At 40.7% G+C, this 27,584-nt stretch overlaps 2 protein-coding genes and 1 long non-coding RNA gene across 4 annotated transcripts; 2 read left to right on the top strand and 1 right to left on the bottom strand.

Annotated features, from left to right (window-relative positions):
* Positions 1-41: 41 nt before the first annotated feature.
* LOC113006518 (ankyrin repeat and SOCS box protein 2-like) lies at positions 42-7,813 on the bottom strand. 2 transcript variants are annotated; one of them, XM_026142534.1, is made up of 10 exons: positions 5,154-7,813; positions 4,167-4,517; positions 3,725-3,835; positions 3,465-3,634; positions 3,239-3,394; positions 2,488-2,733; positions 2,219-2,390; positions 1,108-1,678; positions 565-718; positions 42-463 (listed from the first exon to the last, which is right to left on the bottom strand). In XM_026142534.1, the coding sequence occupies exons 2-10, from the start codon at positions 4,508-4,510 to the stop codon at positions 336-338; spliced, it is 2,052 nt and encodes a 683-aa protein (XP_025998319.1). In that variant the 5' UTR covers positions 4,511-4,517; positions 5,154-7,813; the 3' UTR covers positions 42-335. The 2 variants fall into 2 exon arrangements, with proteins under 2 accessions (XP_025998319.1, XP_025998320.1); XM_026142535.1 differs by lacking the exon at positions 5,154-7,813 and having other exon boundaries at positions 3,725-3,831; positions 4,167-4,231.
* Positions 7,814-8,299: 486 nt separating this feature from the next.
* Positions 8,300-14,250, top strand: LOC113037624 (uncharacterized). The gene is made up of 6 exons (XM_026194894.1): positions 8,300-8,315; positions 8,422-8,503; positions 8,595-8,657; positions 8,770-8,832; positions 8,949-9,115; positions 11,914-14,250. The coding sequence occupies exons 1-6, from the start codon at positions 8,300-8,302 to the stop codon at positions 12,474-12,476; spliced, it is 954 nt and encodes a 317-aa protein (XP_026050679.1). The 3' UTR covers positions 12,477-14,250.
* A 5,638-nt stretch (positions 14,251-19,888) lies between these two features.
* Positions 19,889-20,304, top strand: LOC113006522 (uncharacterized). Its single transcript, XR_003269764.1, has 2 exons — positions 19,889-20,014; positions 20,091-20,304. It is a non-coding gene; the product is annotated as an uncharacterized LOC113006522 (long non-coding RNA).
* Positions 20,305-27,584: the final 7,280 nt, after the last annotated feature.

Raw genomic sequence — 27,584 nt, 5'->3', positions numbered from 1 at the left:
ACACACACACACACACACACACACACACACAACCCCCCCCCCCAAAAAAAAAACCTTTGAGTCTGGACTTTGAATCACTCAAAATCGGTCAGAGACAGTTCAGAGTCATCTTGGCTGTTTAGGCCAAGTCTTTGTGCCCCCTGGGGTTTGACTTGTGGCATTTATTTATTCAAAATCCAAACTAAAAAAAAAAAAAGGTTCGTGCAGCATTAAGAGTGGATTACCACTGCTGTCTCCAGCACCATCAGGGTACCAACTTAAAAAAAATAAAAATAAAAATCAGAGCTAATCAATAACTCTCAGTCAAACCATCCAGATTATAAACATCAGTCAATCTACATCAACTCCTGATGCTGCAGGAAACGGATCAGACCCCCAGGGAGTGGCAACTTCTTCAACCAACGGCGACCAACCAGGTGAAGAATCTGCAGCCTGCAGAGCTGCAGCAGTGGGCGCGGTGGAGCTGAAACAAACAGACTGGTTAGCCTGGAAACACACTAGAATAACTATTAACACTGAAATCAGTAAAATTGCAGAGGAATCAATTATCACTTTTTGATTTACCCGCTTTCTCCTTTATGCAGGTCCATTCAGAGTAACTGTCCAGGTGTTCCATCAGTCTGGAGCAAAGAGTCACATGGCCGACGTAATCCAACAAGACATCAATAATTGGCCCCGCCCATCGACAGATACTGGGGACGGATATCATCTCACAGAACTGTCAGTCCGTGAGTGTATCAAACAATTAGTTACACCTTAACTTTATCGTGAGGTCACCTGAAGGCCGTACTGTGATTAGGCAGTAAGGTTTTGCCAGGTACTTTCAGGTATTACCCAAGCATACAGCCCAACTGCATGCACTCAGAGCTAGATTCAGATAACCTGGCTTATGAACAATGTTAATGATCACTGTTAGATAATAAAAAGTTATCCTGGATATGTCTTTAAATGTCCCCTTTTCACACACATTAACAAAGTTTTTAAATACCCCGTTTCAAACAAGGCCACCTGAGTAGCTATGGTAATGGTTTTGTTGTTTTGATTTTTACCTGGATTTGTTTCATTTTACCAGATAAACATAAAATTAAAAGGAAAAATAGAGGTCACCTGAATGGCTCTTCTTGGGACAGCTTGGTCGATATCATGGAGTTCATCCCTCTCTGTTCGACTGGTTTTGATTGGTGGGTGAGGACGACTGCCATACACACAATTGAAGCAGGAAAGGGCATTGCCTCCATGGTCTAGCAGGTACTTGAACATAGGCAGGTACTTCATTGAGAACATGTACACGGCAGGGAAAGTAGTGGGGTGGGTGGGGATGGTAGCATTGATCTCAGCGCCGTGTTCTACAAGCAGTGTGATGGTCTGGATGCAGCCCTGCCTTGCTGCTACCATCACAGGCTTGAACACATCCAAGTTTGGGTTAGCGCCAGCAGTCAGGAGCATTTGCACAGCATCGATGTTGTCGTTGATAACAGCAAAGTAGAGTGCCGTACTACGGCGGTCCTCGTACAACCTAGACCACTCCTCTGATAGTTGGGTGTTGACATCGAACCCTGCCCCGATTAGAGTCTCCAGGACATCATCACGGTTACGCTCTGCTGCCATGTGCAGAGGGCTAATGCCAGTCCGCCGGACTCTGGCCTTACTGGTGGCTGGGATCAACATGGAGACTATGCTGGGAACAGGAAACACCTAGCAATTAGCCTAAACTGATACACCTTAGTCACGCTTACGGACAGAAACACTTGGTCACTTACGATCAGAAACAGCTGGGGCATTTACAGTCAGAACAACAATGGCAACTCACAGCCAGAAACATTTTATCCACTTACAACCGGAAACACCTCGGCCCTGTACAAGCAGTAAAACCTAGTGCCCTTACAATCAGAAACACTTCGCCACTTATGGCCAGAAACATTTTGGCTACTTAGCACCAGAAAAACCTGGGTCACCTATGACCAGAAACACCATGGCCAGAAAGAATGCCACTTGTGCCCAGGAACATCTGGGCCACTTGTGGCCGAAACCCCATCGCTACTTTGGTCTAGAAACACTGGGAACACTTAAGGTTAATGCTGTTGCTCCCTAAAATTGCTCCAGATACCTAATACCTGGATGAGTCAAGGTAGCCACACTTAACACAATGCCACTATTAAATACCAAATTAACTCCAGTGAGTCTGCACAACTCGGTAAACATTTCATAGTGTACCTACGTGTCACTTCCTCTCTGGGCGGCAACATGAAGAGGTAGCAGTCCCCTCTTTCCTGGTTTGTTGGCATCAGCATTCTGGGAAATGAGAAGCTCAACGACTTGTTCATGTCCATTTTTAGTGGCTTCATACAGAGCTGTCGCGCCATCAGCTGCCTGGCTGTTGATGTCAGCACCTGCAAAATGGGAGATGGGGTGGGGTCAAAGGTGGAGTTAATTCAGTGGCAACAGAGGTGTTCAGTGTGCAACAAGTTCATTAACCACGTTATTTACCATGTTTGAGCAGAAAACGCAGCGTGGCGAGCTGCCCACTCTGAGCAGCGGTGAAGAGTGGTGTGATGCCATACATGTTGCTGATGCTGTGTTTGGCACCGGCCTTCAGGAGCATCTCACAGATGTCCAGGTTGTTTCGGCTAACAGCTTCCTGTAGTGCTGTCCACCCTTGAATGCAGCGAGTGTTCACCACTACTCCGTGGTTCAGCAACACTGCCACAATTGCTGGGTTGCTCCTCTCACAGGCTACAGATTGGAAAACACATAAAAGGGACATCTTGATACATTCTCAATTATCCAGGTAAGTAAATCTCCAAAAGTTGATTCTGTTGATCTGAACATAGTGTTTTCGGTCTTCCACTGAAAACGCTACGTCCAGATGAACAGAATCAACTTTTGGAGACATAAAAGGGACATTTCACCCAAACAAGAATCAGATGCAGTTGATTCAAGCTGGGACTCATGCTGGTATGACTGCTCGGTCTATGTTTATAAATTGGCAATCTCCAAAATATAGTCCACGTAGATTAAAATTTCATGCAGAGCTGGTCAAATTGGTTGTTTTTAGTGGCTTGGTGAAGCTGTTCCTACTGGATGTCAAAGAGAGTCTAATCTCCTAATTAAAACTTATGAAGATGGGATAAAAATCCTACATTTAAAAAAGGTTAGGACCCTTTCATCCATTTGCATCATCATTTCTGTTTTTCTTTGGGGGGGTTTCTCTTCTCCATGTGTGTCCTGTCTCTTTTACCTTTGTACAGTGGTGTCTCTTTGTCATAGTTTGGGATGTCAGGATCAGCTCCTCTTCCCAGGAGCACCTCAACGCATCCCAGATGCTCTCTACTGACGGCAACCAGCAGTGCTGTCTCGCCATGTTCTGTCCTCTTGTTGATCATCCCAGGCTGAGCTGCTCAAACCAAAGATGGTATTGCAGGTGTGCTCAGTTGTTCTCTGTAATTTTGAATAGGTGAACCTACCTGACAGCAGCATGCGCAGAGAGGTTTCCTTGCCGAACCACGCTGCCTGGTGAACTGCCAGCCAGCCCGGTTTACTCGGCAACATCAAGTTTGTTCCTGGGCACATTGCAAGTGCTTTCACTCTGCTTGCATCACCTTCACGGATTGCTTTGAACAAAGGTTCCTCCTCCCTGCAGTGACAAGACCAATCAGCCAACTGGAACACCTTGTTCAGAGGTGAGTCAAATGGATGTACATGTTAGGAGCAGAACTAAACTCACTCTTCAGGTTCGGGACAGATGTGGACCAGACTGCCATCATGTCTGCGATATGCCACCATCCTCTTCCCAGAACCCGTGACAAACAGACTGATTGTCCCATCAAATGTCTTCCTGACGAGACAGCAGCCAATTAGGACACAGTTCCAAAAAGAGAAAGCAATCAGAGCACAGTCACAAAGACAACAGCCAATCAAACTACAGACAAGGAAACTACAGTCAATGAGAACACGAAGACAGGATTTGCAGCCAATCAGGACACAGACACAGAACCTGCAGCTAATGAGAACAAGGACACAGGGTCTGCATCCAATCAGAACACATTCAATAACAATCAATCAATCACTCTACATGCAAACTCATCAATGATCCGAAGCTCTAAATATATTCAACTATCCACATACTTGGTCAGAAGAGACTAAGAATAAAAATGGAGGCTACTCACGGATCAGGAGGCTTTTGAGGTGGTGGGTTTGGTGAGCTGTAGTGTGCTGTGGTCTGTGCTTGAAATGAATTTTGAGCTCTGTAGCTGGGCTGGTTTGTGTTTATGGCTGGGTTCAGTTTGTCAGGACAATGAGAAGGCTGGACACAGCTGGGGGTACTGGCACTGATGGTGTTGTTGGCACTGATGGTGTTGGATTCGGTGGTGTTGCCATGTGTGTCAGTTAGGCTGCGCTCAATTGCAAGCTGCAGCAGCTCTTCTTCACTCAGATTACTATAGAGAGAATAATCGTCAGAAGTCAGACTGGAAGCAGATGATGTGGAGCGAGAGATCCTGGGTCCTGCCATGATGTCACTGTAACAAATGGGAAGTGACACCAATCAGATATTTATTGTTTCTAACTTAATCGTTTTATCACGTAAAGAAGCTGCAAAGTCTTTCTGAACATACTTTGTACAAACTCAGTGTTTGATGATTTAAAAAAAAATAAAAATAACTACAACAAGGTTTACCTGCAAGCTTAAAAGCATGGAAACTCAAGCGCCCCCATGTTCACTACCAACAAATACTGGACAAACAGCTGCTAAAGACATGCTGGTAACACTTGGAGGCAGAAAGTGTAATATAGTTCAAAGTTCAAGTTCACCAGTTTAACCAGTTTGTGAAGCATTAATCTCTCAGATTATTTTACTGTTAAAGTTTTGTGTTTTTTACAGATCTTATCATCATCTGAGAACAGCTCTGATTGAAGTTGGTGGCACACTCACAGCGATCATTTTCATCAGGAGAAGAGTGGAATTACCCACAAAAAGCACCTTTTAATGTGTGCACTCAGAGCCTAAAGCAGACAGCCCAGCTTAATGGAGAAAATTAATAACAACCATCTTGATGGCCAGATAAACAAAAAGAAGGAAACTGAGATAAACAATGAGCCAGAAAAACTGAATGTCAGATTTCAGTCTAACAGCTTCAGTCACTGAAGTTGTTTACCACTGTCAGAAATCCAGTGTTTCCCTTGAGTTTCAGCTTCGTCCTTTCCTCCGTCTGTTCTCCAGCTGTCTGTCTGTAATCTAGTCTGACCCCAGCGTGGGGGTGGGGGTGTTACTTAAGTTTTATTTTAGGAAGCTGCTATCAGAGCTTGTTGACCGGTCCACCTCTTCACTGCTCTAATGTTGCAGGTGGAGTCACATGAAGCTGTATCACACAAACAAATGCTGAAGAGCTGTTTCACAAACTGGATCACCCCCAAAATAATCCCAGACCTGCTCAGAGCTACAGATTAACTTCAGTTTTAACTCTTTTTTTTTTTTTTCAGGATTTTGAAGTTGCTTCATTTACTAAGGTACATCACAATGTAGCAGACCTAACTTGCTCCAGGGCATCTTATTTTCCTAATTAGAGACTCAATGGCAGGAAAATTCCACTTACTGACCAATCAGACCTCAGGAAAAAAAAATCACTATTCCTAGATGATCCCTTAGAGTGCAGATTGCAGCAGGGACTAGAGGTTTTTAGGAGCGTCTAAAGATTCTTAGTGAAACTTTATTTCTGTTTTTTTCCTAATGGCCAAAAATGTCATTTAAAAAAAGATTTAATAACTCTATAAGCCTGACCCAAAAAGAACTAAGTATAAATCTCCACCAGGACTGCAAGTGAAAGAATAAAAACTGTTAGAAACCAATCAGAAACATTACTTACCAGAACAAACAGCTGCCATTATCCTCACGATGGAGTGTCATAGTAATAGGTCTGCACAAGGCAAGAAAAACATAACCTTCACCTGTCAAGGATTGTTAAAGAATAATTCTCTATATGCAAGTGTATACTTAACACAAGTATGTACGTTTTTCTGTGCCTCAGTGCTTTCTATGTAATATTTATGCTCTGTTGAACACATCAGATTGCAACCTCTGGGGTTAGTATCATGTCCATACTCTGACCTGCAGACTGGAGCAGCCAGGGATCAAGCCACCAACCCTCTAATTAATACATGGCCTTTTCTATCTCTTGTGCTACAGCCACTACTAGACCATATTTAATGCAAATGTTTACGTTTTAAAAAAATTTGTGTTTATATCAGTGAAATTTTAGAGCTGCCATGACTGAAATCCAAAAACTTTCCAGAATGAATCCCAGATCTGTCTCAAGTTACACCAGAGTTTTAACTTCAGCTCAGTCATAACTTTGTTTATTCAAAAGTCTCCACACAAATCCATGGATTGTTATCACGGCACGCATGTGCGATTGTGTTATTTTTAGACTGAGCTACTGAGAGTAGTAATACGATGGCACCTGTCCAAGATGGCGGCCAACCAAACCGGTTTGACAACCGGTTTGACGGGTTTCGTGCGTGTGCGCATGCGCGTTCAGTAATTCGATGGCACCTATCCAATATGGCGGCCAACCAAACCGGTTTGACAACCGGTTTGACCGGTTTCGTGCGTGTGCGCATGCGCGTTCAGTAATTCGATGGCACCTATCCAAGATGGCGGCCAACCAAACCGGTTTTACAACCGGTTTGACCGGTTTCGTGCGTGTGCGCATGCGCGTTCAGTAATACGATGGCACTAGTCCAAGATGGCGGCCAACCAAACCGATTTGACCAGTTTCGTGTGTGTGTGTGCGCATGCGTGTTCAGGTGTGGAAATACCACAGGGGATCAGAGGGGTTATATGATTTTGTGTTTTTAACGGGGTTTTAATTTAATCAAACCATAGGGTTTTTAATTAAACTATTTTTATCACTTAGGTGTATCGCAACATTCAGTTATGCATGTGTTCTTAAAAGCAATTCTTTGTTTCTTGTTTCATTCTTGGCGGAGTGGAAGCTGTTTTGGTTCACAGTGCGCCTTAACAAAGAGGGTGTGCTCTAGTCAAAAGTGTTGGTAATAGTGTTTTAATCACACTAATTTTCTAAATCTGACAATGTCTCAGCTTGCAGTGAGGCATGCATTTTATTTTATAAATGGCGCAAATGGGAATTTCTTCTGAATGGGTGATGTCAGCATGTTCACAAGCGTTTCGTTTAATCAAACCCCTAGTTTTAATTTAACTAGTTTTTACACATCTACTGGGGTTTCTTTCCAGGGTTGATGCGATCATTTTATTTAAAAGTCGGGATTTCGGAATGTTGAACTAAGAGTGAGACAAAGCCAGCTAGTTTTTTAACACAGTAAATGTCACAAATAGCATTCAGTCCTTTAGAAAATAAATGCTATAAGCAGCCAGTATCGCTCTTTTCAAACTAATCGTCTTTTAAATACACTCATTTTGTGATTCCGGTGTCAACACCTTGCACCGATGCAAGCATTTTATTTATTTAAAAACTGATCAAACGGGCCATTTCTTCTGTAAGGGGTTTCATGGTTTCAGAGTAGTTTTTAACACAACAGATAGTCGCAAATAACATTCAGCAAACGCTACAGTGATACTTCTAAAACGCTGCACACAATGTCGTCTTTTCCCCCAAAGCAACCAGTATCGCTCTTTTCAAACTAATCGTCTTTTAAATACACTCATTTTGTGATTCCGGTGTCAACACCTTGCACCGATGCAAGCATTTTATTTATTTAAAAACGGATCAAACGGGCCATTTCTTCTGTAAGGGGTTTCATGGTTTCAGAGTAGTTTTTAACACAACAGATAGTCACAAATAACATTCAGCCCTTTAGAAAATAAACGCTACAGTGATACTTCTAAAACCAGTCGCCCAGACCCGCTCCAACTTTTCAACAGCTGGCTAATTGTTTGAATTTGTTCAGGATTGTAAAAGCCCACCGCGGGTATCACTAGTTGAGAGTACCATGCGAACAAGGGCCCAGCCTATTGTTTAAAGTGGCCGGTATTGGCTCTTTTTGTAATTCCTCGACAAGGTAAATGGGGCAGGTGTACCAGTCGGGTGGCGACCCCGCCTATTGTCTGAAGTATCGGCTCCTTTGTAATTCCTTGAGAAGACAAAAGCCCTGAAGGGTCTCATTTAAATTGATTGGCGACATACCTTTTCTTTTTGGAAACACCCACCCTATATAAAAAAAACACGCTCAGAGCCCGAAACCCTGAGCCATTTACGCCTCAAGATTCGCTGCAGAGCACACCATTTTCTTTGCGATCATCAACACTAACATCGTTCTTTATAACATGGCCATCGTAAACGGTAAGTAAAACAAAACCTATTATTGGATTTTTAAAAAGTGTTATGTTAACATATTATAGGATATTCAAACTATTTTTTTTCCCTAAAACAAAAGCTTAATTTTTAGGAGTTCGGGAGAACGGCCCAGGGCCCTTTTCTTTAGAAACGGGCGCTTTTACAGCTGGAACTAGTCCTCTAACAGGCACAAGGTGTGTACAGCATTACTGGATTTTAAAACGTATGTATGTTTTAAACTAGCGATTGTTTTAAATTATGTAATAACGTTTTTGTTTGTTCCAGGGTTAACAAACTGAGCAGGAAAACATTCAGACACCGCGACCACAGAGCCCAACCTTACATCAGGTGTGTATACAACGGGATGTATAGTTGTGTATTATTTTTTCAAAAGAAAAAAAAATTTAAAAGAGGTTTAAACAATTACAAATGTTCTAAACTGACCGTTTTACACCTACAGAGCCACGCCAGAGAACCGGGTGTGTGGAGAAGCAGGACCATCCCGAATAACGCACACTACAAGGTAAGCATAGGCATATATAAATTAGATAAAAAGAGATAGAGAGGGAGACACGCTTATTCAGTTTGAAATGGGTACATGTATAAAATGTTTTAACACATGTCTATCTATCTTCACAGACTGCAGAACAGCACCCCTCCTCATAATGATCAGGACACCGTACGATTCCAGACGTTTTTGGAATGTTTAAGCAGTATCGACCTCCCAGAACAACAAAAACCTGGAGCTTTGTGCAACAGTGGAGAGTCAGAACAGATCTTCATCAGCGAACCTGCAACACCCCCGAGTGAGTGGCTACCTCGCGATTTCTCTGATGTTTTTGAGTACAGTATATCAGATTTTGATCTAGTTCATATACCCACCACCCCAGAATGTGACAGAAATAGCATTGATTCACGCATAGATTTCGAAGAAGGCGGCATAACAGACTCTCAAATATCACCGGCGTATGATGCTTACATGAAGCTTCCAGACGCTCAGCCTGCTGAACAGAGTCATATAGCTTCAATAGCTGATAAATTATGTTTGATTGAAGCTAGACTCAATCAATACCACCAAGAAGCACAGGTACAAAGGCAACAGTTTACCAAATTCATAAACAAAGTGTGTAGTACATTAGACAACATCTGCTATGTTCTATTTAAACCCAGATTCCTTTTATAGTTTGCAGTGAAATTTCTTAAACCATTGTTTAATGGGACAGAAGTACAAGTCACTCTTTACTAACACACTGTAGATAAGTTTATTGCTGAACGACACAGCTAGCAGTCCCACACACTCTTTAGATTTTTGAAGTTTTGTGTGTGATGGTTTTGCCTCTCACACCTTACCCCTTTCTCCCAGTATCACAACAGTATGACTCCCAAAGTACGACAAACAAGGACTCTAAACTCAGAACAGAAAGATACAGTTGAAAGATTAGTGATATCTTTTATGATGCGTAATAAACTACACCCTCTTCTTCTCTGTATTTATGTTGTTTGTGTGCGTGCGTGCGTGCGTGCGTGCGTGTGTGTGTGAATGCCTTAGAAGTCAAAGTATACATTAGCCATACTTACAAAAACATTTTTAATTTCATTTAGAACTGAGATTCTAAGTTGTAAGCAGAAATCGTATGCTCAACCAGGAGTATGTTTCCCCACTTTCACAATGCTGAGGCATCAAATCCATGATCCAACAGATGGTTTGTCACACGTGGGCGAGAAGGGCAAGCCAACCCTTACTTACACAACCTCACACACTATAGATTTTTAAAGCTCTTGTGTACAACGGTTTAGCTAAAGATATAACTTCTACTTTTGATAAAGATCACTCCCTCTGCATATTTCTTAAGAAATGAAGTGTCTTTACTGGGATATTTATTGTCAAACTATGCGATTTTCCAAATGTGTGTGGAGTAAAATGTTGTGACCAAGAATCATTCAGGATTAACAACACAAACTGTTTTGATAGCAGAAACAGTCTGTCTTATAGTTCCCATACTTTACCGCTAGTTTTACAAACACATTCTTCTTCATATCGGTTTAATTGGTTTTTTATGAAACTGATTTTTAATAGTACAACCAAGGTCTAACTTTTCCTAGCTCCCCAGTATAAATGCAAGAATTTTGCAGACTTTATTGAAACTGTCACAATTTAACACTCAATGCCATAAACAGAGTTAATCCATGTTTCTATGGACAGTGTTTCATACATCAACAGCTCTGAAAATCACTTTTAAAGTAATGTAGAACATGATCTCTCTCACTCTCAGCGTCTCTAAAAAACCCAGCAAACTGACAATCACCTCTAAACAAGGGGTCAGTTTATAGGCTTTTTGTTTGTTTGTTTGTTTTGTTTTTTATCAGCCGCAACACCATGTAATGCATGGATGTTAGACTCTTTCACCAGACCATGTTGCTAGCCCAACCACCAGGCTCAGGGTCTCTGAACTCTAACCCTGGCTCTGGCTGCCAAATGTGCCTCTGACCCTCTTGTGCCTGTTCACCACCAGACTAAGTTTGTACTCTCACCTACTAATATTATTTTATTACAGGGCAATATTCAGCTAGGTTACTACTTTGACTTTCTTACTTTGAGCACATTTCCGAGCCCATACATTATCAAACTTTTACTTGAGTATTTCTGACACCAGCTATACTTTTACTTAAGTAAAAAAAAAAAAAAATGCCTGCACTATCGGTGTAAAGCTGTCTTTAATTCTTTAACAGTTCATGCAACAATTATAAATTAAACCTGCACCACAGCTAACTCTTTTTAATAACCAATAACAGGTGTATTTCTTAGATCTACAGAAACAGCCAAAACACTCTGCTTGTATAATGCCATATTCTCTCCCAGCGTACCCTTGTCTCACAACAGGGTGATTCCCAAAGTACGACTCAATAAACAGAGACTCTAAAACCAGAACAGAAAGATAAAATTGGAGGATCAAAGATTAAGGTTTGTGTTTTTATAGCACAAAGTAAACTGTCCCCTTGTCTTCTAGGCCTTTGCGTGCGTACCTTAGAAGTCAGATTATACGTTAGTCATACTTCCAAAAACATTTTGAATTCCATTTATAACTGAGATGTCAAGCTGATATCAGACATCTTGTGCTCACCAGGAGCATGTATCCCCAACTTCAAAACCTTAAGGTGTCAAATTCACAAACCCAACATGGGCTCATTCAACACAGGGGCCAGAAGTGCATGTCACCCTTTACTGACAAACTGTAAATAAGTTCAATACAGGGCAACGCGGCTAACAGCCTTGGAAACGCTTTACATGAAATAAAACTTTTTAGAAAACCCTTTACAAGAATAAATGTGATGATCTGTTTTACCTGAATCAAATGTATTAGTTTGTTTACTTGAAATAAAATTTATTTTGGAAACCCTGTACATGAAGTAAAAAGTATCATGTTGCAAGTTCTGGCTTTAATATTTCCAGCTGATAAGGAGACGTTTTGCATTTCAAACGCTACATATCCTACCCGCCCTTTAAGATCATCCCACTTCAGGATCACGCCCCACCTTCTGTTATTTTAAAACAAGACCGCCGTCTCATTCCTCCAAAAACCTTTTTTTTTTAATCTCAAAACAGCGAGAAGGATGGACTCTGCACCCCTGCGTCACACTGAGGAGGAGCACAGTTCCTCGGACGAGGGCTCATTAGTACCTGACACGCCCGGTTACTATAGCCCCTTGGAGAAGCAGCAGCAGCAAGCCGTCGAGCTTGACGGTCGGGCATCTTCTTTATTTATCGATACCGTGAAAACAGCTGTGTATCACCTAGTCAACCTAGTAATCAACAAGTACCTCACTGACAAATGCAACGGCTGCAAGTTTGATCACCCCAGCCAGAGACAGCATGAGTGTCTGCAAGTGTTGGTGGATGACTTTTACGCTGAAAATTATTACAGCATCAGAAAAAGACTCCTCACCCCTCGCTTCATTCCTTCCATTCAACATCTGCTGATTGCCCGCAACATCAAAATGGACGACGTCAAAGTCCGCATGGTGGCGGAAACTCTCTTGCACGAACTGAAATCGGTAAGGAAAGTCTTTGACGCCATCGCCGAGGCATACCACAATCTGGTGGGGTTGGACGTGGTGAAAATCGGGCAGCTACGGTTGGTCACAGAGTGTTACAAAGGAGGCTGCTAATGTTTTCTCTGAAAGACTGATTCTTTCCAAAAAAACAAAAAACGTATTGTACCATATCTTTCAAACAGCTACCCTGCTTATTTTTTCAAACATGCATCCAGATTTTTTCTTTCTTAAAACATGTAACCTGCATTTACCACATTTTTAAAAGCATGTATAATTTTTCAAACATGTATCCTACATTTAGCGCATTTTTAAAACATGTATCCTGATATGGCCACCCTTCCAAGGCCCTGACAAATTACCCGAATCACTATGGGATAAGGATGGCAGCCACTATATGACCAGCTTCTTAAGATAAGAAACATAAACTTTGTTAACGGTATACCCGAATCTCTTGCTGATGACACCCTTCTGCCTACAGAAAAGAACAATTTGTTAATTATAGACGATGTAATGAACGACGCAGCTAACAATTTAGAAGTACAAAATGTGTTTACAAAGTATGTGCATCATAGGAATTTGAGTTGTATATATCTAGTTCAGAATTTGTTTATTCAAGGAAAATCCAGTAGAACCATTTCCTTGAACACTAATTACCTAATATTGTTTAAAAATCCGAGAGATAAATATCAGGTTATGCTTTTAGGTAGGCAAATGTTTCCGGGTAATACTAAATATTTTATAGAAGCGTTTAATGATGCCACATCCACAACATACGGGTATCTTTTAATAGTCTATAAAGCTAAGACCCCGGACTATTTAAGACTCAGAACAAATTTACTATCAGACCGTCTGGTTGTTTACATTCCAAAACAAAAATCAGCAAAGAGGTGAAAGGATGTCATCACGCATGCGGAGGAATCTGTCTCTGTTGGAGATGATATACAGGGCTCCTCCTACTCTACGCAGAGTTATTATTAGTAATTCAAATTTAGATTTTATCAATGCATTGTGTGAGATAGCCTTTAATGTATTGCATGGTAACATTCCACTGACCAATCAGCAGTACAAACAGCTAAAAAAGAAAAAAACAATAATCAGACTGATTGCAGACAAAAAAATAAAAACTTTGAAAAAGAGAAAGACAATCAACCAATCTGGAGGGTTTTTACTGCCGTTATTAGGGGCTGCAATCCCTTTCATAACCAGTCTGATAGCAAACAGGTGAAAATGGAACATGTGCAAAAGATGTTTTTGGTACCCCAACATCAGTTGGACTTAATAAAGCAACAGCAGCAGCAGCAGCAGCAAACAGGCAGCATCAGACAACAGTCTCAGCACGAGTTGGATAAGGAGATGTTACAAGTGTTACAAGATTCTGACATAGATGCGTATGAGAAGGCTAAAAAATACAGCGATATTCTCCAAAGATACCTTACCCTTGTGAGACAAGGTGCCCGTGAAAAGAATGTACTGTCTTTATCATTACCTGAACAATTTAACAGGGATGTGCAACCCCAGTCACCGGACACATCGCCTGTTCATGGTGATGCCGGGGTGAGGGATCTTGTTGCGGAGAATGTTTTAACACACATACCTAAAAGGAGTAGGAGGAATGCAGAACTTATTCTATCAGCGGTGAACCGTTCGCCACACTTGATCTCTTACAATGACAAAGGCGAAATTGTTGTTGATAAACACACCATCCCTGGTTCACACATTTATGATCTAATTAAAGCCGTCACAACCACACACACACCTTCTGAGGGTTTGAGACCTATCGGCTGGACAGAGTTTTTAAAAGCTTTCTCAGATTTAAACATACCGTTATCAGCCATATCTAACACAGGCATACGTAAGACCGTCGCCTTGTATAAAACCGATCACACACTGTCTGAAGACCGTGGTTTTTTAAAACACACACCAAAAAAGAACACCCCCGGTGGACCGCTGCGACATAGTACACTAAAAAAAATAAAGAATAAAAAAAACAAATTAAAGGGGGGTCCTGTAGAGTGGTTGGATTTTTGAATTCAGGTTTTTTTTTCTTATTGCAGAAATTGTTTTTCTGCTAAAAATATTTGCTGTTTGGTGTTTTTCTACTGTTATGTTTTTTTTTTTTCACTTATTGCTGCTAAATTGTTTTGTTTTATTTTCTTTTATTACTGTTAAATATTTTATGTCTTTTATTACTGGTTAATGTTTGATTTCTTTTATGTTTAAACAAAGTATGTTATGAATCTATATATATATATATATACGAGATTTGATAATAAATACCATTGACTCGATTAAATCATGCTCTCATGTTGTTTTTATTATTATTCTCATTAGTACATATCAGTATCCACATTGCACACACACATAATCACTGCATACAGCAACAGGTTGTATGTTGTTGACAAATCGACACACCATAGCATCATTACAAATTAAATCAGACCCATACATGTTAAGCAGGCGGGCATAAGATACACCATTTTGCATATGATATAAAAAAAAACACACAATGTTGACCACATGTGATGGAGAAGTCGTTCTGCACTTGTTTTCCTGAACATAAAACAGTGGAACAGTTTTTTAGAAGAAACATCTTTATTGCTGGGGGAAAACTGTCTAACGAGTGTCCAAAACTATCAAAAAAATAACCGAGTCTGTCTCTCGAAATATAAACAGCAAGCCAATGTTCCCCTGGCATCGTAGAAGGGTGGGTGTTTACAATACCCATAGCGGGGAGTCTTTGAAGCCGTTCTGTGGTTAGCTGATCATAGGCTAACACGCCTAGGAAATAGGGATGGGTATCGAAAACCGGTTCTTGCTGAGAACCGGTTCCCACTGTTTCAATTCCTTGGAATCGTTTGCCATTTTTGCAAACGATTCCCTTATCGATTCCAGTCGCCCCGAATGACGTCACCACGTTGCGGAGCGTCATTTACCTGGCAGGAAACACGGCGCCTAAGCGGCTCAAACGCTCAAAAGTTTGATTATACTTTATGAGAACCGATGACAACAGGGCAACTTGCAAAGTAGATATTTCATTTAAGGGAGGAAACACTACGAATATGCAAAAGCATTTGCTCACAAAACACGCGATGACACGCGTTTTTAATTCCGCTCCGGACTCGTGACTCTCAACCCAGCAGCAGCGCTAACGTTTGCACGTCCTCTCCCGTTAATGCGGCAGGTAAATAATCAACTAACAGTGCATATTATGTTAGCGCAATCTGCCTTATTCCAAAACCTGCCATTACTGTACATGTAGGTGACCATGATGAGAGAGACAGACAGAGTCTGGCTGGCGCTCGCTGGTAGTTCTCGCTGCAGTCTACCGGTAGCGTCTCCTTTCAGGCCAGGATAGACTAATGTCACCGAGCAGTGTCTAAGTTTGTGGTCAAAGGCTTGCACCCATTTGCCACAGCAGATGCCCCCGATTTTTGGTAAGTGAATGTGTTTAATTGTGGGCAGGGACATTACTGGATATTCTTGTGTAATTGCCACAGAACAATTTATGTTATACTTTGTTATTGCTACAGAAGAATGTTGCAGCTTTAAGGCAGGGATGACTCCTGGAGTTGCTTTCTCACTGCATATGCTTTATTTCACAATCAGATCGATTCGATAACAAAAACATACAGCAGCTCCTCTCCTACTCCTAGCCCTTCGCTGCGGTGGAAAAAAAGAACGACTTCAATCCCCTTCAAGGAACATACGTACAAAATAGTTTTCCTGATACACCAATGGGGCGTTCAATGCCATCTTGTAAATATGAGTACTCTGGCAGAGTAACAGTTCAAATGAAAAATACACCAGAACAAACAAGCAAACAAAAAAAGAAGTGTGGGGTACCTTTGAACCAATGAACAAAGTATAACAATTTATACTTTTTAACATAACCCGACCCCGTCAATATGTGATATGTCTCACAAGAATATTTATTTTATTATTTTACATTTACAATTTTTTTTCCTGGGGACCCTGTGACACCCCATTGAAGAGCCGTAGGCTGGATCTCTCAAGATCTCACTGTTGGGTTTGTAAGGCCATGTTACTCCTAAATTTCTATCTTGTTCAAAGAGAAGATATAAAACAAAGCTCTGAGCTAATCGACCTTAGTGTTCTCCTTTTTTAAAAAAAAAAAAGAATCGATAAGAGAATCGATAAAGAATCGAATCGTTAAACAGAATCGAAAATGGAATCGGAATCGTTAAAATCTTATCAATACCCATCCCTACTAGGAAATGTGTGTTTTTATTGATAATGCCGCCGACCACGGCTGATAGTTCTATAGTGTTCATGACCGTTTTTGTCTCAATAGTAGTCCAAGAGCACCTGTCTCATGTTAGATATTTCAATGACTGAATCAAATACAGAATAACACAAGAGGTTCACTGTACGGGGTAGTGGATTTCTGAAACGGGTTTCCAATCTCACGTTCCCAGTTTTAATTAACGACACATTCCCTGAATGTCCTTCGTCAGCTTCCAGATTGAAACAGAATAAAGTGTAGCCGTTACCAAAGTCGTCACGTGTTATGGCCAAGGATCTGTCCTTTAAATGTCTTCCTGTGGTTTGTATCAGCTGGTAAAATTCTCTGATATAGTGTTTTCTCTGGAAATTTGGTTGGAATGGTTTAGCAGGATAAGCCTGACAATGCCATGGTGCAATGCCTTGCTGTGTGCAAGTCTGACGCTTGGTGATACACTAACTTTCTTGACAAAGAGACTGGCTGAGACAATTTTAACTCTGTATGCATTGGCATCCGCTGTCATGAGAGCAAATTCGTCTTTAGAGCGCACAAATTTCAGCGACAGGTCGATTCCATTAAGTAACAGTTTTTCTTGAAAAAACAGGTCTGCATGTACTGGTGCAATCAATTCAACAATACTGCTATTTGCTGTGTAGCCACCTCTGGTCACCAGACCCTGGTTCTCTCCTTCTATAGATGTGTCATTCATGTGTGATGATGTATCCTTACAGAATAACCCGGTGCTGAACTGTGTGTCTAAAGTGTCCTTATTATAATTGATAAGACATTCTATCACACCTCTGTATGGATATGTATTGGATGATTGACTAATGAGCCGGTCTCCCAAATTAATATCGACTTGACTAAATATGCTGCATCCAGGATAATTAATAAATCCTACATTAGCATCCCTAGCCAGGTTTGAGCCATCAGCGTTTGTGATTCTCACCCGTGTGTAGATATATGAGTCATTTAGATCCAGGTAATCTTCACCCGACGATGAGATGTAAAACTCGATCGGCCCTCCATCAGTGATTGCAGATACAGGTGGGATTTCAATAAATGTACTTTTCTCAATGCTAGTCTGTGTGTATGGGACAGTAAAAAGATCGAGCTCTGTTTTTACACATTCTCCCGAATGACTGTGTAACAGTGCCATTTAGAATATGTCAAACGCTGCAGTTTTTGAACGACTGGTTCTGGGTCTTTTCACTCTGCGTGACGGTGTCCGTTTGGTGGCTCTCCTGCTAGGTTTTGTGGTTTTACGCTTTTTAGACAACGGCTGCCCTGGGGGTGGGGTCTTAGATGGTTTGGGCGTATACACATACAAGCCGTTACCGTCCTGCTTAGTGGTTGAGGGTCTGGTTATGTTGGTTATGACATCAGACACTATGCCCGATGCGGCTGTTTTTAGGTGTGGTTTGACTATGCTGACTCCTTTTTTAAACAGCGGTACTGCAAATCTAAACAAGCTACGGAACAACCCACCCAGACCTGTCCCATATTGTGTACTGGTCCCAACATACCCTCCGAGCTCTCCACCAGCCTGTGATAAGTAGTATTTTACATATTTTGAGTCATCAGTGTTGTAGACGGCCATCCTTTTTTTTTTTTTCAAAAATGCTGGGTTATCGGTCGGAAGTGTAACTTGACAAACACTTTGCCATATAAAAAGGGTATGTGTTGATTTCGATCGTCTTTCAAATCAATTTCTATGTCGTCGATTAATGTCTTTGACACAGGTGTGTAGTGTGGGCTGTCAAATTGTAGAATAGGCAAGCGGCGGTCATCGTCTGTAATATTTATAGCTCTTAATAACCTCGCGTGGGCGTCACCCACAAGCTGGTAATCAACGATATCTGCATAAATAAAGATGTTATATTTTCCCCCGTATATGTCTGCGGGGTGTGGGGCATATGTGTTTTTATAATGAAGTACAAACGGGTCTCCTGTTTTGAATCCTAGGATTTCCGCCAGTCTCCCTTTAAATGTGAGAATAGTCCCCCTAGGCCCCATAACACAGGCATGGTTACTAACTGCGTTGTACTGCATTTTAATGTCTCCAGTGGCTTGGTGCTGCTGACATTTAAAATTAAATTCTTTTATTATCTGTTCCACAGATGCATAATGGCCCACAGACAGTTCGATCGTGGTTACGGCTAAGGTTCCATCTTTGACTGGGTCCTGAATTTCCACTTCCGAATCTGATTGTGGAAAAGTCCGCCATATGCGTGGGTACTGTATCTCTATAACAGCGACCTCATACGGCTGATCCAAAACAATAGGTTTTGCTAGCTTTGTTCTAAAATTAGATATCTTATTACCCGGGTAAACATGTGCTGAAGCATTCGAGAAGAGGCTTACATAGAAGCCTGCATTGTTGTTCTTTTTATTCATGCTTTCTCAGTCTATGCTCAGTGTTGAATGAATGTATGTAGAGCTGCGTCATCTGAGTTAATTACGCCTCAACGATGTCTTTTTCTGGAATCCACGAATTAAAGCTGTTGGGCCATCCTAGCCATTTCACTAGCACCTGCTTTTTCCGACCCACTTTTTTTCTAGCCAATATGTTTTCAATTTTAAATGTTTTGTTTTCATCAACAACCACACGTTGTATCTCAGGCTCATAAAATGACCCTTTCAATACCTCTCCTGCTAGATCCACTAGTCTGTACACTGGGGGCTGTCTCCCTATACGTTCCTTGACTGTGAAAATCTCATCGGTGTAGGTCTGCTCGTATCCTTTTCGAAACTTTCCTCTCAGTTTTGATATTCGTACAGTGTCACCGATATTAAATTTAAAGCGCAGTTCCCTCTGAGGTCTCGTTTTGTACAGCGCGTTAAAGACCGACTTCTCATTATGCTTATTCACCTCTGCCGGAGCCATTTGGATAGATCTGTGATAAGCATTGTTATATGCTTGTGTGAGATCTGGTATGACATCTACATATCTCCGGGAGTTGGCTGATGTTAAGTACTTCCACATTCTACCCTTGAAGCTACGATTGAATCTCTCGACAATACTGCATTTAACCTCGCTAGCTGTTGAGAAATGCTTGATATTATATCGCTTCATTAGCTGTTTAAAGGTTGCATTATAAAACTCTTTGCTTTCATCTATTTGTAGTTTCACAGGGATCCTACCCTCACTAAGTATATCCTCAAAAGCAGCTGATACAACAGTCCCTGTGTCATGGTCCCTGTGCCTCCCCGGCCAGCCCAGTGTGGCCACAAGTGTTTGTTGTTTTTCTCTCACTCTGTCTCTCCTACCTGTCTGCCTGGGCGGAGCTCTGATTGGGCTCCTGCCCTTGGCCCACGCACCTGCAGCTGATCTCGAGCGGATTGCAGTTCTCTGGCTCTTAAGGCTGGGGCTCTGAGCTGTTCGTCGCTGGAATATTGAGTAACTCTCGTTAGTATTGCCTGGCTTCCTTGCGATTCTACTGTTCCCGTGTTTGCCTTCGACTTACCCTCGTCTGTGTAAACAGGTTTACCTGGATCAGCCCTTTTGTGACCCCTGGACCCCGTGAGTAGGAGAGTGAGCTGAGCTGCTTGTGTGGAGACTGTTTGGACGAGGAGCAGAGCGAGTGCGAAGAAGTGTGTCTCCCCAGCCAAGTGATCCCCGGGACCCTGGTGTTTCCCCCCCCTTCACGTGTATATAGTGCACCAGTGTGATTAATAAAGTGTTGTTGAACTGTGCTACCTCAGTCTGCGCCTGAGTCCGTTCCACTCCCGTGACACCCTGTCTTGTTTGTTAGACATCTAACCCATGCGTATTTTGAGAATACATCTATACATGTTAGCAGATATCTCACATTATCATTATCTGCCACATATTCACACATGTCAACCAGATCGGCTTGAAACTGTTTGTCGACCCCTGTCACCAATACTCTATTTCTGGGGAAATGGATCCTCGCAGGTTTGTGGAGTGTGTAAGTGTCGTCTTGTTCTAAATAATGTTTGACCTGAGATAGTGGAGGTGTTACATCTGATGCCTCCCCTGCTGCTATACGTAGCTTATTTAAACTGGCCAACCGCGCAGGATGGGCTGGATCATGATATATTTTATGCAATGTGCTTTCCATGATTTACAAACCACAAATGACTAAGATGTTGATGTTAACAAGTCTTTTTATTTAATTTTCACAAAGACACAATCACAGACAATGGATACTTGAACAGCACACAATAATAGGTTTTGTTTTACTTACCGTTTACGATGGCCATGCTATAAAGAACGATGTTAGTGTTGATGATCGCAAAGAAAATGGTGTGCTCTGCAGCGACTCTTGAGGCGTAAATGGCTCAGGGTTTCGGGCTCTGAACGTGTTTTTTATATAGGGTGAGTGTTTCCAAAAAGAAAAGGTATGTCTCCAATCAATTTAAATGAGACCCTACAGGGCTTTTGTCTTCTCAAGGAATTACAAAGGAGCCGATACTTTAAACAATAGGCGGGGCCCTTGTTCGCATGGTACTCTCAACTAGTGATACCCGCGGTGGGCTTTTACAATCCTGAACAAATTCAAACAATTAGCCAGCTGTTGAAAAGTTGGAGCGGGTCTGGGCGACTGGTTTTAGAAGTATCACTGTAGCGTTTATTTTCTAAAGGGCTGAATGTTATTTGCGACTATCTGTTGTGTTAAAAACTACTCTGAAACCATGAAACCCCTTACAGAAGAAATGGCCCGTTTGATCCGTTTTTAAATAAATAAAATGCTTGCATCGGTGCAAGGTGTTGACACCGGAATCACAAAATGAGTGTATTTAAAAGACGATTAGTTTGAAAAGAGCGATACTGGTTGCTTTGGGGGAAAAGACGACATTGTGTGCACCGTTTTAGAAGTATCACTGTAGCGTTTGCTGAATGTTATTTGCGACTATCTGTTGTGTTAAAAACTACTCTGAAACCATGAAACCCCTTACAGAAGAAATGGCCCGTTTGATCCGTTTTTAAATAAATAAAATGCTTGCATCGGTGCAAGGTGTTGACACCGGAATCACAAAATGAGTGTATTTAAAAGACGATTAGTTTGAAAAGAGCGATACTGGCTGCTTATAGCATTTATTTTCTAAAGGACTGAATGCTATTTGTGACATTTACTGTGTTAAAAAACTAGCTGGCTTTGTCTCACTCTTAGTTCAACATTCCGAAATCCCGACTTTTAAATAAAATGATCGCATCAACCCTGGAAAGAAACCAAAACAGCTTCCACTCCGCCAAGAATGAAACAAGAAACAAAGAATTGCTTTTAAGAACACATGCATAACTGAATGTTGCGATACACCTAAGTGATAAAAATAGTTTAATTAAAAACCCTATGGTTTGATTAAATTAAAACCCCGTTAAAAACACAAACTCATATAACCCCTCTGATCCCCTGTGGTATTTCCACACCTGAACATGCATGCGCACACACACACGAAACTGGTCAAATCGGTTTGGTTGGCCGCCATCTTGGACTAGTGCCATCGTATTACTGAACGCGCATGCGCACACGCACGAAACCGGTCAAACCGGTTGTCAAACCGGTTTGGTTGGCCGCCATATTGGACAGGTGCCATCGTATTACTACTACTGAGGAAAGTAAGATCAGGCCAAAGACAACGTGTAAGCGTTCAGACATTAACAGCGCGAATGTCGGCCTGGGGCTCGGTCACTCAGGCGCAGCTGGCTGCCGGCGGAGCTCACGGGCGCGTCACTGCAACTCCCCCTGGCTTCTGCTCCGCGGCTGCTGAGTGAGCCCTCATCTGGGACTCTCCTCAGCTCTTTCCGGGACAGTGGCGCAGCTGCCCCTCTGTTGGTCTTCCTTGGTCTCTTGTGTTCTGGGGGCTTCTGGATGTCTGGAGTTTTGATCTCCTCCACACCTGCTTCACGCCCTGGAGGACGGGGCTGTGGCCCCCCCACACCCTCTAGCAGATTATTACATGAAGGAACCTTTTAAAAAAACAAAAAACAAGCGCGTCCATGCTCACAGGTGTACACACGGGTGATCACACCCACAAACTACACCCTTTTTGGCTCCTACCTCAAAGCACACTGTGTTCTGTTGATCTTATGTGCTGCACAATAATGTTTAACATTTAGTATTTACTGTCATATTCCCATATATCATTGTGATGTTGTTTATTCTATTACTTTTGTTCTCTTCTGCTTGCTTTCTTTTTTCTTTCTCAGCAGGTGATCCAGGTGATTGATATATGCATTTTTTTTTTCTCTGCCCGTTCTGTTGGTTTTTGTCTTTTGCCCTTCTCCCCCGTCCCTCTTCTCAGCTGTTTCTCTTTCCCTCTTTCTTTCTCCCCTTCTTTCCCCCAGTCAAGTCTGTCCCGTATTCAGTAAGTGAAAATAAAATAAACAATAAAAGGTGAATCAAATGGACCATTACGGCAAGGCTGGGATGGTCAGTTTGGTAAAGTAAATCCGTTGGGCATCTTTCTTTGCCTTTAGACAACAATTCTGATGGCAAAAGAGCCAAACGGGACAGGCCCCAAAAAAAAAAAAAAAAAAAACAGCGCGAATGCTGTTTACCAATCCTGGCTCAGTCTGACCTCTGCTGTCCTCTGATGTCCTTCCATGACCCTTTCTCTTCTCTTCACCTCCAACCAGTTTGAGGCAGTCTGAGGTTTTTTATGTTAAAAGGGAGTTTTTCCTTTCCACTGTCACCAAGTACTGTTTATAGCATATCATCAGATAGTTGGGGGTTTCCCTCTAATAGAAACCATTCTGTGACAACTGTTGAAAAAGAAAAGTTTATTTGAACTCTTTCTGATTTCAAACTTTGAATATGGTCAAAGGTGAATATCTTCCAGAGCAGCACACAGTAAACTCAACACACTAAGAGTCAGCACATACAGAGGAGCTTAACAAAGGATGCTTGTGTCTTTAAAAAATAGAAAGTGTCACATTTCTGTGTCCTAAACAGTCTCAGATGTACCAGGTGACTTTAGATGGGTATGACTAGCAGTAAAGTTCAACATATCCAGGCTGTGTTAGCTGTTTCAATCAAACTTAAAACCCCAGTCAGAGGTTCTCAACACATTCACATTACAAGGGACATTTTGCAGGTCATTTGACTCTTCTCCTGCACAAAACGACTATTTGAATTCCAACTTCTCCCAACAGAGATGTTATCAGATAATAATGACGATAAAATCCATAATGAGCATAAAGATCTAAAAAATAAATAAATAAATCAGAAACTGGTTAAGCTCTTATTTGTGGCATAGAGCTGTAAAATAAAGATTTGAACTGCAGTTAATGATTTTCTGTCTGAGTGTGATCATTACTGCTATTTATTTCTAAGCTGATGGCTGCACATTAGAGCTTTGAGACTTTAATCTGGATCCATGGAAAAATGTCCTGCCCGGCAGGAGATCAGAGTAAATGAATGTGATTGGTTGAACACCTATTCTTGCTGTGCGTTCTGTGTTTCCAGCAGTGCGAAAGAGACTCAGGAGCAGATTCAAATTAGGTTGAAGAACATTTATATATTTTCTGCATTACCACATGAACTCAAACTCTGAACGTAACCTGCTCCAAACCAGATGATCTGTTAAGTACCAGTTACCATGATGATTTAGTGAGGCAAAAAGCAACATCTTCATGACACTAATACATTAATTTCACACTCCTAGGGTGAGTGAACACTTGACGTCGTATTGCAGGAAGCGAATAAGTCTGACAGGAAGTGGCAGAGTGTGAAGCAGTTTGAGTCGTTGGACTCCAACCAAGCATCGGATCTTCAGTCTGCAAAGCTGCATCAGAGGATGAGGAGGTACTGAAGCCAGAACACAGAAAGAAGGATGGTATCAAGATTTCAACCAAACTGAGGATTAACAAGGATTAACAAACTTTGCACTGAGAGTGCAGAGGGATGTTTTAAATGAACTCTGGAAACTGTTCTTTATTTTCTAAATACTTAGGAAATTAAATATAAATTTTATTTGACTTTCAGAACACTCAAAGACACTGTACACAGCAGAAAAATAGAAAACAAGCATAAAAACAGGCAATTTACAGAATCATAAAACAGAAAAGAGATTAAAGTAGCAGAATAGAAAAGATTATGTGGGATAAGCTATTTTGAATTTTGAGTTCAGTTCAGTTCAGTTCATTTTTATTTCAAACATTTCAAACATGTGCCTTCACAATCATTACAAAATATCATTCCATTATTTGTTTGAAAAGGAGTAGGCTGAAGTATTTACTTATTTGTCCCTACCCCCTCAAGTTTTACCTCTCATTCATTTAATTTTTTCTTTGTCTTAAATTAAACAAACAACATATGAAACATATGAAACATATGAAGTAAAACAAAACATAACATACATAAATCAAAAACAAGCAATTAGCAAGCCCCACCACAGTATAGTTTCTTTCATATGAAAAATACAGAATGTGTATATTTGCAGATACACAAGTTATGGAAAAACAACAAACCAAAACAAAACAAAAAAACAAAAAAAGAACCGCAACACCATTACCAGCAACATTACCGTCCTGGGTTAACCCCGTTTTCTTCATTCTTATACTTATTTAAAATTAGGTTTTTATATTTTACTTTAAACTGTTTTATGTTTTGACTGTCTTTTATTTCTTCTGTTAGACTGTTCCATAATTTAACTCCTGCAATTGAGATTGACATAGTTCTTAAAGTTGTTCTAGCACTTTGTATTTTTAAATTCCATTTCCCTCTTAAGTTATACCCACCTTCTCTTTCTATGAACAATTTACAGATTTCTTTGGGAAGCAATTTATTTCTGACTTTATACATTATTTGCGCTGTTTTAAGCTTCACCAAGTCTTGGAATTTAATAGCTTGCATTTTGACAAAGAGTGCATTTGTATGGTCCCTGTACCCTACATTATTTATTAATCTAATGGCCCTTTTCTGTATTATAGTTATTGTTTGTGTGTTACTTTTGTATGTGTTTCCCCAGACCTCTACACAGTAGCTCATATATGGCAGTAGTAAAGCACAGTATAAAATGTGCAGTGCTTTCTGATCCAACATATGCTTTGCTTTTCCCAGGACGGCAATGCCCCGTGCCAATTTCCCCCGAACATAAGTAATGTGTGGCTTCCAACAGAGCTTGTGGTCAATGATCACCCCAAGAAATTTTATTTCATTTACTCTTTCTAAATATACATTGTCAACACATATTTCTACTTCGATGTTTTTCTTTTGGTTTCCAAACAACATAAATTTGGTTTTATCGAGATTCAATGATAATTTATTTATATCAAACCACTTCTTTAATATCGTTAATTCCTGTGTGATCATCTCCAAAACCTGTGGCAATTCCCCACCTGCACACAGTATATTTGTGTCATCTGCAAATATTACAAACTTTAAAATCTCCGATACTCTGCAGATATCATTTAAGTACATAATAAACATTTTTGGACCCAGTACTGAACCTTGAGGTACTCCACAAGCTATATCCATCAAATTAGATTTATATTCATTTATTTGTACATATTGTTGCCTATTCCCTACATAGCTTTTTAACCATTCCAAAACCACTCCCCTAAACCCGTACTTTTCCAGTTTTTTTAATAGAATTTCATGATTAACAGTATCAAACGCCTTCTTTAGATCTAAGAAAACTCCGAGCGCATACCTCTTATTATCCATACATTCCGTTATCTTTTCCATTAGATCTATCAGTGCCAAAGCTGTTGATCTGTTGTTTCTGAACCCATACTGACTATCTGTCATTAATTCATATTTTTCCACAAAACTGTCAAATCTTTTTATGAAGAGTTTTTCCAGTATCTTAGAGAACTGGGAGAGTATTGACACTGGTCTATAGTTTGTAAAATGATGTCTTTCACCGGTTTTGTAAATGGGAATAACTTTAGCAACTTTCATTTTTTGTGGAAAAACTCCTTTTTGAAACGACAAGTTGAATATATATTTTAATGGTTTTACGATACCATCAATAACTGTCTTTACCGTTACCATATCAATATCATTCCAGTCTGTACTGGTTTTGTTCTTAAGTCCTCTAACTATGTCATAAATCTCTTTCTCTTCCACTGCTCTTAAAAACATTGAGCTACTATTCCTTTCAATATTTTCACCAGTGTCCCTTTCTGTTCCACCAACCTTTATTTCTTCTGCCAGTTTTGGCCCTATGTTTACGAAGAATTCATTAAAGCCATTTACTATCTCCTCCATGTTATTAATACTTCTTGTCCCTTCTATAAAGTACCCAGGGTAATCATTATTCCTTGTTTCATTTTTGATTATTCTGTTTAATACATTCCATATATCTCTTGTGTTATCTTTATTGTGTTCTAACCTTTTAATGTAATACTCTCTTTTACAGGATCTCATTATATTAGTTAATTTATTTTTGTAAGTTTTATACTTCATTTCAGTTTCTATTGTTCTCTTTTTTATGAATTCTCGATATAAGGTATTCTTTTTTTTGCTGGCATTTTGTAGTCCTTTTGTCATCCATGGTCTTCCTGCATAGTTGTGTTTCCTATTGATTTCAATTACTGGGCAGTTTTTATCAAGTAATGTGTTAAATGTTCTTAAAAATCCTTCGTAAGCTTTATTAACTTCTGTTTGTTCATATACAATATTCCAATCTTGCTTTAAAAGTTCATTTCTAAGACAATTTAAGGTCTTCTCTGTTCTTATTCATTTTGAGTTTTGAGAATTTTGAGTTTTGAGTGTAGAATTCCAAAGTCAAGGAGCAGAGAAGTTGAAAGCCCTGCTCCCCATGGTGGCAAGATGGGGGAAGGGGACAGAGAGAGAAATGGAAGAAGAGGATCTAAGACACCCTGATGAACCAAATCAGAGCGATATGGAGGGGAGAGATGATGACTAGCCTTAAATGTATACAAAAGTATTTTAAAATTGCTGCGATATTTGACTGGAAGCCAATGAAGCTGCTACAGGACAGGGGTGATGTGGTGAATAGAAGGGGTCCTGGTGATAATACGGGCAGCAGAGTTCTGGACACGT

The sequence above is a fragment of the Astatotilapia calliptera genome, chromosome 15 (assembly GCF_900246225.1).
Source record: "Astatotilapia calliptera chromosome 15, fAstCal1.2, whole genome shotgun sequence".
Lineage (NCBI taxonomy): Eukaryota > Metazoa > Chordata > Actinopteri > Cichliformes > Cichlidae > Astatotilapia > Astatotilapia calliptera.
Note: the sequence above shows the minus strand (reverse complement) of the source record. Positions and strands in the feature narration are given on the sequence as shown.

Excerpts from the sequence above, each read along its gene's own strand:
- LOC113006518 (XM_026142534.1), bottom strand. The coding sequence starts at position 4,510 with ATGGCAGGACCCAGGATCTCTCGCTCCACATCATCTGCTTCCAGTCTG. Across the intron at positions 3,635-3,724 it reads ATCTGTCCCGAACCTGAAGA|GGAGGAGGAACCTTTGTTCA; the intron begins GTGAGTTTAGTT and ends TTGTCACTGCAG. Across the intron at positions 2,734-3,238 it reads AGAGACACCACTGTACAAAG|CCTGTGAGAGGAGCAACCCA; the intron begins GTAAAAGAGACA and ends TCCAATCTGTAG.
- LOC113037624 (XM_026194894.1), top strand. Across the intron at positions 8,504-8,594 it reads AGTCCTCTAACAGGCACAAG|GGTTAACAAACTGAGCAGGA; the intron begins GTGTGTACAGCA and ends TGTTTGTTCCAG. Across the intron at positions 8,658-8,769 it reads AGAGCCCAACCTTACATCAG|AGCCACGCCAGAGAACCGGG; the intron begins GTGTGTATACAA and ends TTACACCTACAG.